This window comes from Podarcis raffonei, chromosome 7, assembly GCF_027172205.1.
Source record: "Podarcis raffonei isolate rPodRaf1 chromosome 7, rPodRaf1.pri, whole genome shotgun sequence".
Classification (NCBI taxonomy): domain Eukaryota; kingdom Metazoa; phylum Chordata; class Lepidosauria; order Squamata; family Lacertidae; genus Podarcis; species Podarcis raffonei.
In genome coordinates, this window is record NC_070608.1 from 11,931,966 (window position 1) to 11,946,432 (window position 14,467).

The following is a 14,467-nucleotide window of genomic DNA, read 5'->3' on the forward strand; positions in this document are numbered from 1 at the left end:
ACCCAGAAATAGTACCTTAGGTTAAGAACTTTGCTTCAGGATGAGAACAGAAATTGCGCGGTGGAGGCGTGGTGGCAGTGGGAGGCCCCATTAGCTAAAGTAGTACCTCAGGTTAAGAACAGTTTCAGGTTAAGAACGGACCTCCGGAACGAATTAAGTTCTTAACCAGAGGTACCACTGTATAGCATTTAAATGCTGATGGATTTTCAAGGCAACTTAAAATAAATAAATCACAAACTGATGCAGAAACATGGCGAACTAAATTTAAGGCTCGTAAAAATGAGAAACGGAGAGAAATTGAACCGGACAGATTCATCCATCTCTAGATGGAAGAAAAGTGCAATTACCCAAAACAGGTTTCATCTCGTCATGGCAACAGGGGAACGTCCTGCTGGGCTATTGATTGCTTGACCTGCATGAAATGAAATGGATGGTCCCAGCTGGGTCCAAATGAGCAAGTGAATTACAGTCCCTTCTCATCAGCCTAAGATTGACATTAATGAATATGACCACCTAGTGCTAATTTCTTCTGTCTTCTACTCTCAGAGTGGAGATGTGCAATAGGGTCAAAAGGACATTTCAAGAAGAAATGTCCCCCAAATATATCTCAATATCTCCCACAAGCTGCTTGCCTTTTTTATTTCCATTGCATATGACCAACCAAGAGCCCTCTAGGAGTCTGATAAGCACTCATTTTCTGAGTACATCAGGAACAGGAACTCTGGATGTTGTTGGACTACAACTCCCATCAGTGTCATAGCATGCGGGCTGCAATCTCCTGGGTAACATGGACCCCATTAGGGAATTGAATGCAGATGCATACTTTCCACCCCGGCCCCAGGTGCTGGCAACCCACGCTATGCCACTGAGTGTCCCATCAGCCAGCATAGCCAATGGACAAGAATGGTGGGGAGCTGTAGTCCAGCAACATCTGAACGACCACAGGTTCCCCAACACTTTCTGGATGATAACCTTGGCTGAATAACAGATGTACGCATGTGTGCTAGCTTTTAGTGAAGGTGCACATTGAAGCCAAGGTCTATTTTGGCCCAAGGAGGGAGGGATGGCAAAAAAAAGTAATTAAAATAAGTAAAACAACAAAAACAAATCTATTAAAATACGTAGAATAAAAACAGCAGATCACTATTAAAGCTCTTTCCTTAAAAACAAACAAACAGTTCCCAAAGTCCTGTTGGAATAAAACAGTCCTCACCCACCAGTGGAAGGACAGCAAGGAGGGAGACACTCTAGCTTCTTTAGAGAGGGAGTTCTAAATTCTGGGGCAGCCACCAAGAAGGCCCTCTCCTGTGTCCCTACCAAGAGTACCTATAAGGGTGTTGGAACTGAGAGAAAAGCCTCCCTTCAAGATCTCAGATCCCAGGCAGGTTCATATGAGAAAATACGGCCCTTCAGGTAGCCTGGGCCTAGAATTTAATACATCCTCTCTCACACACACAAGAAACCCTGTTAGTGGATGCAAACGCTTGCAAAATGTGTTTCTATAACTGAACACAACAGCTTTGCTTCAAAACTCTGCCCCAGACAAAGTGCTTTGAGAGTTACTACCTGAAGCTTATGTGAGAAGGCAAATAGAGGTTTGAAAAGCAAGCATCAAAGTATCTTCTGTTACCACTCAACACAAAATTTATATGCAAATGCATGCATGCAGTCAAATACATTAGGTGCACAGTGAATCATTTCTAGCCCACCTCACTCTAAGGGCAAGTTACAACACAGAAATAAAATGTGCAATGAAATCACTCCCTGTCCTAATTTTAGTTACTCTGAAATGAGCTCTGCTCATTTCAGTGGAAGCTACTACCATGAAAGTTCCTGAGAACTATGGTTTTTTGCACAGATGATAGAGGGAGAATCTGTGGACTCCAACTCCCATCAGCTCCAGCCAGCATGGCCAATGCTTGGGAATGATGGGAGTTGTAGTCCAACAACATCTGGAGGGCAGTAGATTCCCCACATCTGGGCTAAAATCAGCGACAGTGACAAAGTACCGGTAACCTGCGGGATCAACAGCTGTATATTGAGAAGCAGCACAGATAAGGAGAGATCCTCAGGTCACATGCAGCATCATAAGTTGAGAATTTGGTTGGTAGAATGCTAAGGGGTTAGAGGAGAACGGTAAAGGAAATCGATTTGTTCCCCCCTGCAGGCCCTGCATTTGGCTACCTGCCATACACCTGATGTCCTATATGAAGTCAGGTGTAAGACAGGTAAAGATGCGACTAGAATGAAGTGGTTTTTGCAGGCATCACTGACCTGCTGACCCGTCCTGTATACACTGCGACCATCAGCTGATTGTTAGGGCTTGCAATGTGCCACACGGAGAGCTAAGCAAGTGATAAGCTGATATTCAGGACTTCTAACTGTTCAAAAGTCAGTGGGTGGGTGTGCATAACTAGAGAGATTTCACAGACACTAAGAACACATGGTTTGAGTGACTAATCTCTGAAATATTTTGAACGTGGCCACCCATGACTTATCTGCAGTATTGCACAACTGAAATAGTTGAACCTCCTAAAGTATTTTCCATTGGTCGACGCTTTTTCTTGTTTCCTAGAAAACATTAATGAGAGTCTTTGGCTTCCCTAAATTGCCAGTTGTACACTCCAGAGTTACTTAGAAAAATAATTAGGAACTATGTTATTTCCTAAGAACTTCTGAAGACCATTGCTAGATTTGACCAAATGCCTGTCTAGTCTAGTCTAGAATCCTGGTTTTTACACCAGCTGGCCAGATGTCTATGGGATGTCTCAAAGCTCTCTTATACTGTTGTTCCCCAGCATAAGGTATTTAGTGTCCCGTATGAAAACACTCTATGGCTGTGTATGTACTCCCATATATTCTGCAACCAGTGGTGAGCAACAAGCCATGTTTATCCGGTCATTTCTTGTGAAAGACTGGGTTTCCCCAAACCAGCTTCAATCCAAAATAAGGAATAGAACACCCTAGCTGTGTTTAAGTTGGAAATGTGCACACAGCCTGTGTGTGATGTGGTTGTTGGGGAAATATAGTAGTGGACAACTCTGCAGGTTGGGCTAGTGAAGGGATGCGGGTGGCGCTGTGGTCTAAACCACTGAGCCTCTTGGGCTTGCCGATCGGAAGATCGGCTGTTCGAATCCCTGCGACAGGGTGAGCTCTGTCCCAGCTCCTGCCAACCTAGCAGTTCGAAAGCACACCAGTGCAAGTAGACAAACAGGTACCACTGTGGTGGGAAGGTAAATGGCGTTTCCATGCACTCTGGTTTCTGTCACAGTGTTCTGTTGAGCCAGAAGTGGTTTAGTCATGCTAGCCACATGACCCGGAAAGCTGTCTGTGGAAAACCCCTGGCTGCCTCAGCCTGAAAGCGAGATGAGCGCTGCAACCCCATAGTAGCCTTTGACTGGACTGAACCTTCCGGGGTCCTTTACCTTTTAGCTTTACTTAGGTTGGGCTAGTATTGTAAGTCAGAGCATCAGGATAATTTTTCCAGAAGATTGAAGTGGAATCTAGGTGAGAGAATTTTAAGCTTCTTGCCTTACTGGTTCCCAGCAGCATAAAAGAGCCTGCGGGACTTGCAATTGCATGAAAGTCTTAATCTCGGGATTGTGGGTTCTAGCCCCACGGTGGGCAAAAAAATTCCTGCATTTCAGAGGGCTGGACTAGCTGACTCTCGTGGTCCCTTGCAACTTCTCAGTTCTATGATTCTGTGTATTGTAGGTCTCACATGCCCTTTCAGGTATATGGGAACCAAAGATTGGCATGAACTTCAAGTGTGTTCCATGCACAGTCTTCCTCCTGTGGCTTCATCCTGCGCACTTAGCACCACCCACAGAGCTTTAGCTGAAACTCTGCTCTCCCACCTCCCGCAGCTGACTTTTATCTCCAGTGTCAGAATCCCACCCTTCCAGAAGTCAGGGAGGAAATGCAGGTGCTCTTGGGTCCTAGCTTCCTCCCTATTTTCTAACTTCCACAAGGTGGATTCTTCTTGCTGTCTCTCTCTCTATCTTTCTGTCCATCAGCTTTTTATCCCACATTTCTTCCAAGGAGCTCAAGGTACCAAACATGGTTCTCTTCCTCTCCATTTTATCTGCACAACGACAACCCTGTGAAGTAGGTTAGGCTGAGAGGCTATCACCGGCCTGAGAGGCTATCACCGGTCACCCACCAGGCTTCATGGCTATGCAGGGATCTGAACCCTGGTCTCCCAGGTCCTAGCCTAGCTCTCTCCTCAATATGCCACCTGGGTTCTTCTGAACTAGTCGCTAGAAGAAGCAGTGCCTTGCGGATGTATTTAATGTGGTTAACTGAAATGGAAGCTTCCACACACCCCTCTATTTTCTTTAAGTTGCAAAAATACCATGGACAGAATGCAAAGCCCCAGTCCTTTGCGTGTTGACTATTTATTGAGCTCCTTTTACAGCCGTGTGTTTCTGGCGGCTGCTGCTGGCACTTACAATGCGTGGAAAACCTCTCTTCAGTTATCACACTTGATTCCCACCCTATGTTTAGGTCCATTTAAACCAATGGGGGAAATGAAATGAGATCGAAATCTTTACTGCTCTGCACAGGGAGGCCAAGAAACAATGATATATATTTGCATTCACGTGTGCGAGACCTATCAGGCATATCTGAAGCTTGCATCTGAAATACAGAATGCTGGCAAAGGCTCAGCCTGCATCGTATTTAGCAGGCTTTGTTGCACTGAGTTCTTGCATCTCGGAGGAAGCTGTGGTGAGAGGGCAGTAGTGATTTCTGTAACATCTAACTGCTTCAAAAATAAATGTGTCACTTTCTGTTTTTTGATGGAAAGTTAATAAATGATGTCAGCTCTACCCCACAGCAGGTTTCAGAGTTTGTCCTGGTGACTGTGTCGCATTTTGCATTTTAAAAGTTCTAAGGACTTGGCGTGCATTTATTTCAATAGCTCTCTTTCAGTCCTTATGATATAACCCAGCAAGGTAAAGGTAAAGGGACCCCTGACCATTAGGTCCAGTCGTGGCCGACTCTGGGGTTGTGGCGCTCATCTCGCTTTATTGGCCAAGGGAGCCGGCATACAGCTTCCGGGTCATGTGGCCAGCATGACTAAGCTGCTTCTAGCAAACCAGAGCAGTGCACAGAAACGCCGTTTACCTTCCCGCCAGAGCGGTACCTATTTATCTACTTGCACTTTAACATCCTTTCGAACTGCTAGGTCAGCAGGAGCAGGGACCGAACAACGGGAGCTCACCCTGTCACGGGGATTCGAACAGCTAACCTTCTGATCAGCAAGTCCTAGGCTCTATGGTTTAACCCACAGTGCCACCCACATAACCCAGCAAGGTTGGGCAGTATTATCACCACTGGATTGAAGACTGGGGGAAGATAGGGCAGGATTCTGGCCACATCCACATCAGAGTTGGCTTTTCCATAAGGCAGAGTAAGGCAGCTGCCTCAGGCGGCACATTCTGAGGGGCAGGCAGTGGCTAGAAATGTGTGCTATGCGCTCTGCCCTGCAGCCCCTAAGCTAGCTTGCTGCACCAGGGTGCAATGGAGAACTCTGTTCCACCACAAGCACGGAAGCATGCTTGAATTACCAGTCTAGCCAGATTTTGTGCAGAAAACAGGGGGTGCACCATCTTGTCCTTTGCCTCAGGCACCAAAATGGCTCAGGACACTCCTGACCAACCCTCTTAAGTACTGTGATACCACTTTAACAGTCATGGCTTCCCCCAGAGAATCCTGGGAACTGTAGTTTGTTAAGCATGATGACCTCACAGACCCAGGAGACTCCATGGTTGTTAAAGTGGAATAAGAGTGCCTTAACCTTATGATGTGGCTGCAACCTGAGATAGAATGGCTTATGATGGGATGATGGGAACTTATTTATTACATTTATAACCCACCTTTGCCTCCAAGGAGCTGAAGGTGACATACATACTTCTTCTCATTTTATGCACACAACAACCTTATGATGTAGGTTGGGCTGAGTGAGGATTTGAACCTTCTTCTAGTAAATGAAATTCTTCTAGTAAACCCATTTTTTGTACGTAGTCTTGACAAATATATGCATCTTTTTGCAAGCAATGTCCCCTACTAGAATGCATTTTTGTAGGTTTTGTTGTTGTTTAGTCATGTCCGACTCTTCATGACCCCATGGACCAGAGCATGCCAGGCCCTCCTGTCTTCCACTGCCTCCCGCAGTTTGGTCAAACTCATGCTGGTAGTTTCGAAAACACTGTCCAACCATCTCGTCCTCTGTCGTCCCCTTCTCCTTGTGCCCTCCATCTTTCCCAACATCAGGGATTTTTCCAGGGAGTCTTCTCTTCTCATGAGGTGGCCAAAGTACTGGAGCCTCAGCTTCACGATCTGTCCTTCCATTGAGCACTCAGGGCTGATTTCCTTCAGAATGGATAGGTTTGATCTTCTTGCAGTCCATGGGACTCTCAAGAGTCTCCTCCAGCACCATAATTCAAAAGCATCAATTCTTCGGTGATCAGCCTTCTTTATGGTCCAGCTCTCACTTCCATGCTGGTGAGCCTACGTTCTATTAAAATCCATGAAACTTCATGTTTAAGTCATAGTCTCATGTGTTCCAGTGGGGGGGGTGCATACTGTTCTCTGGATTGGGTCCTTAATGCAGGAGTGGACTTTGGGCTTTCAAGTTTCAACCGCGCCCTGCGCGAGACCAAAAACTGGCTCAGCACCCAGTGTGGCAGAATTGGTTGCACTGCCCTAAATCTGCCTCTGCTCAATGCTGCCAATCAAATTACGGAGCATAAATGTACTGGGGTTTCCTCCCTCCTTGGTTTATTCAGTCTGGAACAGGTGAGGCATACACAATTTGCACATAACAAAAGGCAATATTTTACTGGCCCGTTGAAGAAAGGAAAAAAAAAACACCTGAGACCTTTTAAGGATGTACTGTGGGTGGAAGGACTGAAGGATAAAGGCACCCCTATCCCATTTCCATTCTGCCGCTGCGTTATCTCCTAAGGTAAATCTGTGAATTGACTGTGAAGAAGGGAATGGGGAAAAGGAGAAAGCCACTTTAGCAGGGGCAATTTATAATGCTGTAAAATGGCAGGCAGGCAAAGGGTACCAGCATGAGTTTGACCTCCACTGCCACTTCTAGTTGCCTCCTCCTGGTGCTGTTTTTCCTGTTTAAAAGGGTCATGAGGCGACTTTTGCACATGCTTGCATATATGATGTGCTCTGACCCTAACGTACCGCAAACAGGGAACAAAAGGGCAAAACCGGGTGTTGCAGATTTATTAATTATTTCCTCCTCGTGTTATTTGCTTGTGGCATTTGCACCCCACCATTTCACCCCCCCCCCAAAAAAAAAGGCTCTCAGAGCAGCTTCTGAAGATCAGCTGCAAGGCAGGCCCTGTCCTTAGGACTCACAATCTGGAAAAGGCATGACACAGAAAGGGTGGGAGGAAAGAAGAGCAAGCTCAGTCACAAGTCCTTAAAGTTACAGTGGTACCTTGTGTTACATACGCTTCAGGTTACAGACTCCGGTAACCCAGAAATAGTACCTCGGGTTAAGAACTTTGCTTCAGGATGAGAACAGAAATCGTGTGGTGGTGGTGCGGCAGCAGCGGGAGGCTCCATTAGCTAAAGTGGTGCTTCAGGTTAAGAACAGTTTCAGGTTAAGAACAGACCTCCAGAACGAATTAAGTTCTTAACCCAAGGTACCACTGTACAACCAATGTCAGTGGTGGTTTTGGCTGTCCTGCCCTCCAGAAGAGCATTTCCCCTGAAATACTCTCCCATCCCCGAGATCAGATCCAGGAGCACAGCTGATGACAACATCCAGGGCTGGAGAACAGGGCAGCTCTATTTGCAGTGGAGTTCTGTTCCTCATGCAGCTTCCTTCCTTCCAATACTGTATAGCATTTGCTGCTGAAAACGGCAGTGTCTAGTTTCCCCTGCTCTCCTCTCTGCAATGTATCATGAAACTTGCAACATACCGTGAAACTGGCCAGGTGATGTGATATCATCACCTCGCCTTACTAGCAGCAGCAGCCAGTGACGTGGACTGGAGTCCAGAGAAACTCGCAGTACGGTGATGTCACTTTCCAGAAGGTGACTTACACTAGATGCTATGTGGGATCAGCGAAATGGAATAGGGAGGAGAGATCGTGGTTTCTGCGGCAGCCACGTGTCTGCTGCAACAACTGCATCTCTCCTGCTAGGGATGGGTGACTCTGTCGATTTTAGTTTCTCATTTTCCCAGTCTGAAATTCTCAGTTACCCATGTTTTCACATCTGTCTGCTTTAAAAGAACGAAAAGAGGCCATCACACAAATACACTAGTACAGTCATACCTCGGGTTACAGATGCTTCAGGTTGTGTTTTTTTGGGTTACGGACCGCCAAAACCCAGAAGAACCAGAACAGGTTACTTCCAGGTTTCGGCGGTCGCACATGTGCAGAAGTGGTAAATCGTGCTTTGCGCATGCGCAGAAGCGCCGAATCGTGCCACTGCAGGTTGCGGGCACTGCGGGTTGCGAACATGCATCCCACATGGATCACGTTCGCAACCCGAGCGTCCACTGTATTTTAGTGTGACTTTCTCTGAATACACAAGTTTGAATGCAATTTTGCCTCATCGACACAATTTTGTAGATCAGCGTTCCCCAATACAAAATGTTGCATCCCTTAATATCCCTTAGCATCCCTTAATATGTGCATTGTTCTGCACGCTTTAGGATATGCTTTCTGCAGACGTTGCAAAATTTGGGGAACTGTAAATTTTGAAGGTTTCAGTTTGCATATTGTTCCGAAAGGGCAAATTAGGTAGCGGAGAACCTTTAAATGTAAACTGACTTGCGTTTTTCACCTTCCCTTTCTGCCTACTGCCTGTTAATCAGCCTAGATCCAGTATGGGGAACCTGTGAGCTGCCTGATGTTGTTAGACTCTTGCTCCCATCAATCCCAGCCAGCATGGTCCTCATGTTGTGCAAGAACATCTAGAGGGCATGCAAGGCTGTGATGCTGGAGCCATAAATGCACGTCTTGGCACCTCATCGGGCAACCGGTGGACACTTCCTTCTTTTCAAACTGGTGCAAGAGCAACATTGCACCTAATGACATCCTCAGATTTTCTCAGGTTGGATTGCACAGGTTTGGGGGCACAGGCTTCCTAGTCAGCACTTCCCCACAGCAAAGAGCTACTGCAGCTGAGGCTTATCTTGGCTTGATTTTCTTTTTACCCAGATCCTTTAAATCCTTGTTGTTCGGATTAGCGAGGCTGGGTGCCTTCAGACCCCGCCCCCCAACAATAAGGGATTGGAACAAATCTGCAAAGCAAATGTGGGTCAACCTGCTTAAAAAAAAATGTCTGGTGTGACAAAGGAAAAGGAAACCTCTTGGCATTTCATGATATGCCAGTGGTTGCTTTGACATTGGACCGATATGGCTGTTACACACACGAAAAGTGTGTACACACACACACACACACACTGTGAGTGCTGGCGTTTTTTCCCTGCTTTCTCTTAAAAAAATATCCAGTCAAGATTAAGGCAAGGAACCAGCACGTTCACAAAGGCTACCTTCTCTGGTAGCAGAAGGTTTTGTGGCCCACAAAACAAGTCACAAGGAGATACTTCAAACAGCAACAGCAAGTTCTTTCCTCCTCGTTCTGACTTCTGACTTTCCCCATGGGGGAAAAGGGGATTCCAGGCCTTGTTTCACCTCGGATGTTTCCTCCTCTACCGTTTAAGTTCCTGCATATTTAAAGCATATGCATTTAAGCATGCACCTAACATGTGGACGGGGGTCAGGTGCATGTAGTATTTTAAAGTTGTCTGCTCCCAGACGACACATGGAGATGTCAAACTGGCTCCCTCCTTGTTGTCCCACCTCTGGCAGGTGAATACCTTCTTGTCCCAACAAGGCTTTGGGGGAACTGGGTGCTTTTAATGAAAGGGCTGGTGCCATGCTGTTTTCGATTATTATATGTACGGTTTTAGCAGTTTATCTGTTTATATAGCAATAGATTTGATACACGTGCTCACTCAACTGCTCCCATAGGTGGAACTGGGACTCCCGCAGGTGCCGCACATTCGTAAGAACTCAACCTTTAAGCGTGGAAGCAGCTACACTTCGGAACTCCCTGCCTGTTGAGGTCCATCAGGCTCCTTCACTTCAATCTTTTCGGCGCCTGCGAAAAACATCCCCGTTTTTAGGCGAGCGTACCCAGGTGCTTAGAAACCTGGGGTTAACTTTAATCTGTTTTAGTGCTTGTTGTTTTATAAGTGTGTTTTTAAAGTATAGTTGTGAATTTTTCTCGATGTCATTGCCTTATCCTTTTGTAAACTGCTCTTAAGAAAACCAAAAACCAATCAGGAGGTGTATAAATTTTATTAAAAAATTATAAAATATAGAGAGAGTTTTGACTTCATCAAAGTTTAATTGCTTTTTTCCTTTTTTTTTTAGCAATTCTCATTTTTATCCGTAAGCCGCCTTGATCCCCTGTCAGTGCGGAAAGTCGGGCTAAATAAATAAACAACTTCTTCTTCTTCTTCTTCTTCTTCTTCTTCTTCTTCTTCTTCTTCTTCTTCTTCTTCTTCTAGAGGCTGCCTGCGTGTCTCTGCATGGAACATCAGCCTCCGCCGCAAGCTGCCTCAGCTGCGCGCGCTCACCCCACAGAAAGGCGCGTGCGTGCATGCGCGCGAAAGAGAGAGAGAGGAGAGCCATTGCGTACGCCTAGGCGCGTGCGCAGGGCTACTTCCTTGTTTTCCTCACGTGACAAGCCTCCTCCTGAGAGAGAGAGAGAGAGAGAGAGAGAGAGAGAGAGAGGCGGATGGTTGGTGGTAGGCGGAGCCAGCGCGGGAGGCGGGAGAAGGGGGGGAAGCAGCGTAAGGGGCGATTGGTCCGTTCGACGGGTGATTGAAAAGCGGGCTGCGGTGGGTCGGACCGGTCGGGCGAGCGCCGCGTGCCTCTTTCCCCCTTTCTCTCTCTCTCTCTCTCTCTCTCTCTCACACACACACACACACACACACAGACACCCGTCAGGCGCGAGGGCGTGTGCGCGCGCACTCTCTCCCCTCCTCCTCCTCCTCCTCCTCCTCCGTCCTTCCTTCACTCCCTCCCTCTCTCTCGCGCGCTCCCGCCCCGGGAGGAGGAGGAGGAGGCGGGAGGAGGCGGCTGCAGGAGCCTGCGCGAGAGCGAGCTGCGCGGAGGGAGGAGGAGGAGGAGGACGCGCGTCCAGCAGGCAGGCAGGCAGGCAGGCAGTCCAGGCTGGCGGGCGGAGAGCGGCTCGGCTCCCTCCTCACGTCTCGTCTTCCCGGGGACTTGGACCTGGACCCCCTCAGCCGCCGCTGCCGCTGCCCTCCGCCTTCCTCCTCCTCGCCGCCGCCGCCGCCGCTCCTCCGCCTCCCCGCGCCGACCCTTCCCTCCTCCTCCCGCCCCCCAACTCCGGCTTGGGGAGGGGGGGCTCTCCGCCGAGAAGGGAGGGGGCCGCCTGCGCAAGTTAGTAGCCCTCTGAGGAGAAATGGGGGGGGGCTGAGGGAGGAGGAGGAAGGGGGTTTTCCTCCTCTCTTTTTATCATTAGTATATTTTTTTGGCGGGGAATGACCTCCCACCCCCCACTCACGCCACAAACACTCCCCCCCCCACTTCACTCTTGAGGGGAAGCTTTGTGGTTGTGGGTTTTTGTGTTTGTGCATGGGTTCACTGAAGGCGCTTTTCTGCCCACTTTCCATCTATTTTGGGGTGTGTGTGGTGGTTTTTTGTGGGGGGGGGGAGGGAAATAAGACCTGGGATGAGGGAACAGCCCCTTTTTTTTCCTGAGGGAGATGTCAAGAGGATGTCTCTATCCCACCCCACCCCCTGCACCAAAAAAGAGAGAAGATAATATGAATACGGACTTGGGGAGTTAAGCTTTCCTGGGGTGGGTGGTGGTTGCTTTTTTTAATGGGGGGGGACTGTGGTTTCCCTCCCCCCCTCCTCCATTCACTTTCCTGCTAGGAAAAAGAAAGATCTGGTCAGGAATTTCGCTTTCTGAAAGGCAATAAGAAGGAGAGAGGGTGTTGCAACAGAGAAGGCTCGGATGCTGTGGTTCAAAAGGCTCTCTGAGGTTCCAGAAGATGCACCCTCTTATTTATTTTTAAAAATAAGGAATGGGCAAAACAGTTGAAGAAGATCCCTTACAAAGTGTAACAAGAGTACGCCGGTGTTTGCAGCTTGGAAGCCCACTCTTTTGGGATCTGGTGTGGAGATGGTTGGTGGTCTAACCTTGGGATCGCCAGTCTGCACCCCTCTCCTCCCTCCCCACCCCTCACCCCCGAGCGGGCACTAATGTAGCCTTTAGGATAATTTTGAGGATGAGTCAACTGGATACCCTGTTTTCTTAAGTGGGAGAATCGAAGGAAGTCTCGAACTGTGGAGGAAAAGAAGAGGCACCAAGGAGATGGGATCTATGAGGCAGGGTTCCCCATGGAAATACTGTGTAAGGAACTGAGGTGGAGAGACCCCATCGTTTCTTCCTTCAAAATAAGACATCTTCGAAAGAAGTGAGCCTAGTGATGATGGGGGCAGAGACAGTCTGATGAAGGCATCTCCTGTCTTCCCACCCACCCCCCTCTACAGAAGCAGGCTGTGAACTCTATTCCCCAAAGGGTGCCATGCAGTCAGAAGAGAAACTAGGTGCAGAAAGGGGTGGTGGTGCGGATTACTTACACGCCTCCCTCAGCTAAAGCTTCTTTGCCCTGTCTTGTGTTTAATGCTCAGTCTCTCCTTGTCTCTTCTTTCCTTGTCTGTGTTCATCTGTTTCTGCTGGGCAGGATCATGCCGGACCAGATCACTGTGTCGGAGTTTATTGCTGAGACCACAGAGGATTACAATTCCCCAACCACATCCAGCTTTACTACCCGGCTACAGAACTGCAGGAATACTGTCACGCTGCTGGAAGAGGTAAATAAACACTTGTCACCTTTGCTTTCTGTGTATGGTTGCATGGGGAAGCCAGTTGACATGCATATCGCCCTGCTTTCTTCATGACTATAGCGTGGATGCTCTTGGGGGATGATTGCACACAGTGCTCATGTCTATGAATTCCAAGGGTTTTGGTGTTAAATGAGGTTGAATATTGTCTTTTCTGTGTCTTGTTATAATGTGTTGCTTTCCTGATGTCAGTAGTGTTGACTGCAGCAGGATTGTTTGATGACATGATTTATGCAGAGCAAATGGTTAGACAGAATGAATGAAGCTTGATGTGTCTTTGGCACAGATGAAGCAGTGGATAATTGGTGGCAAGGACAAGCTGTAGAGGAGATCTCTTTGAAATGGGAGATTGGTGACAAACATTTTGGGCTATGATGTTGAAAGGGGAGGAATGCAATGCAAAATGATGCAGTCATGCCGTCTCTTGGATGGTAGAGCAGCTCTGCACAGCCTGATTCATGTCACCCATCTCAATATTAGCAGTTGCATGTCATTTTCAGTCTAAGTCAGGCAACATACCTATATAGTTCCTAATATTTTTGAATATTGTACTTGATGTGGGATGCATTGTTATTTAAGAATCTGACATTGAATTTTGTTTGCGTGGTGATTAAAAAGCTTGTGGAGATCACAGCAAGGTTAAAATTGGATTTTCATATCATGGTCCACATGGCTTCTTAAACTAAGTCTTGAGTTTCCAGTTACCTTATTTTTCAAAAGGTGTTGTTCATATTATAATGGTTTTGTGCATATTGTAACAGGCAAGATAAACTAGCTTTATTGAAATTGCAGAAGAGCTTTCTTTCACACATTCACAATAAAATTGTACTGATCAAGTTTGTGCTCTGGAGGACGCAAAATGCCATTCCAAAAGATTAGTTATAATTACTTCCTTATTGAAAGTAATCTTGTATATCAACAGCCTGAGTGCTACTAAGTAATTGGATAATAGAATTGGAGGATAAGACCAGTTGTTTGTGAATATCTTGTTTTGAAGTGACATTGATTCAAGCTTGCAGATTTGCCACACTGTTGGTTTGTAGTTGCCCCTGCAAGAGTACTCTCAAGTAAAATTTATCCCAGTACTGTATGTAGTTAAACATTGCTGTCAGCTGTTCATGTGACTCCAGAGAGCACTGAGATGGGATGCTACTGCATCTGGTTGTGGAAACAATGGTGACCTCTTCTGTCTAAAGTGTTGCTGGCCCTTGGAAGTCAGAAAGCTATCTATAAGCTCATATGGCATTGCCTAGTGCTAGGCAGTTTAGGACTGTTTGCTTTCATATCAGACTATGTGCCTATACTTCAGGCTTTCTTGTTCTTTAAAGAGTTGATAAACTTACAGACAGAAGGAAGTCAGAGCTTTGCTTGCAGCCTGACAATCACTGCTGGTATCTCCCTCTGGCTTTCAGATCCAAGAAAGGGACAGGGAAATGTGCTCTGTACAACACACAAATAAGCACAAAAAATATATTTTAAGGGTCCAGGTGAAGAGATGGGAGGGATCTTGACAACTGAGTGCTGTGCTGAGCAGTCACTAA

General features: G+C 47.1%; 1 protein-coding gene across 3 annotated transcripts in view; it reads left to right on the top strand.

The window, feature by feature from the left end:
- Nucleotides 1-14,467, top strand: part of ASAP1 (ArfGAP with SH3 domain, ankyrin repeat and PH domain 1) — a 149,430-nt gene that overhangs the window by 55,092 nt on the left and 79,871 nt on the right. For 2 of the 3 annotated variants that reach the window (XM_053395300.1, XM_053395298.1), the window contains exon 3: nucleotides 12,767-12,896. In XM_053395300.1, coding sequence (XP_053251275.1) covers nucleotides 12,767-12,896 — 130 coding nt within the window. Of the gene's footprint in view, nucleotides 1-11,019; nucleotides 11,454-12,766; nucleotides 12,897-14,467 lie in introns of those variants that run through there. The other variant, XM_053395299.1, reaches the window with a different exon arrangement.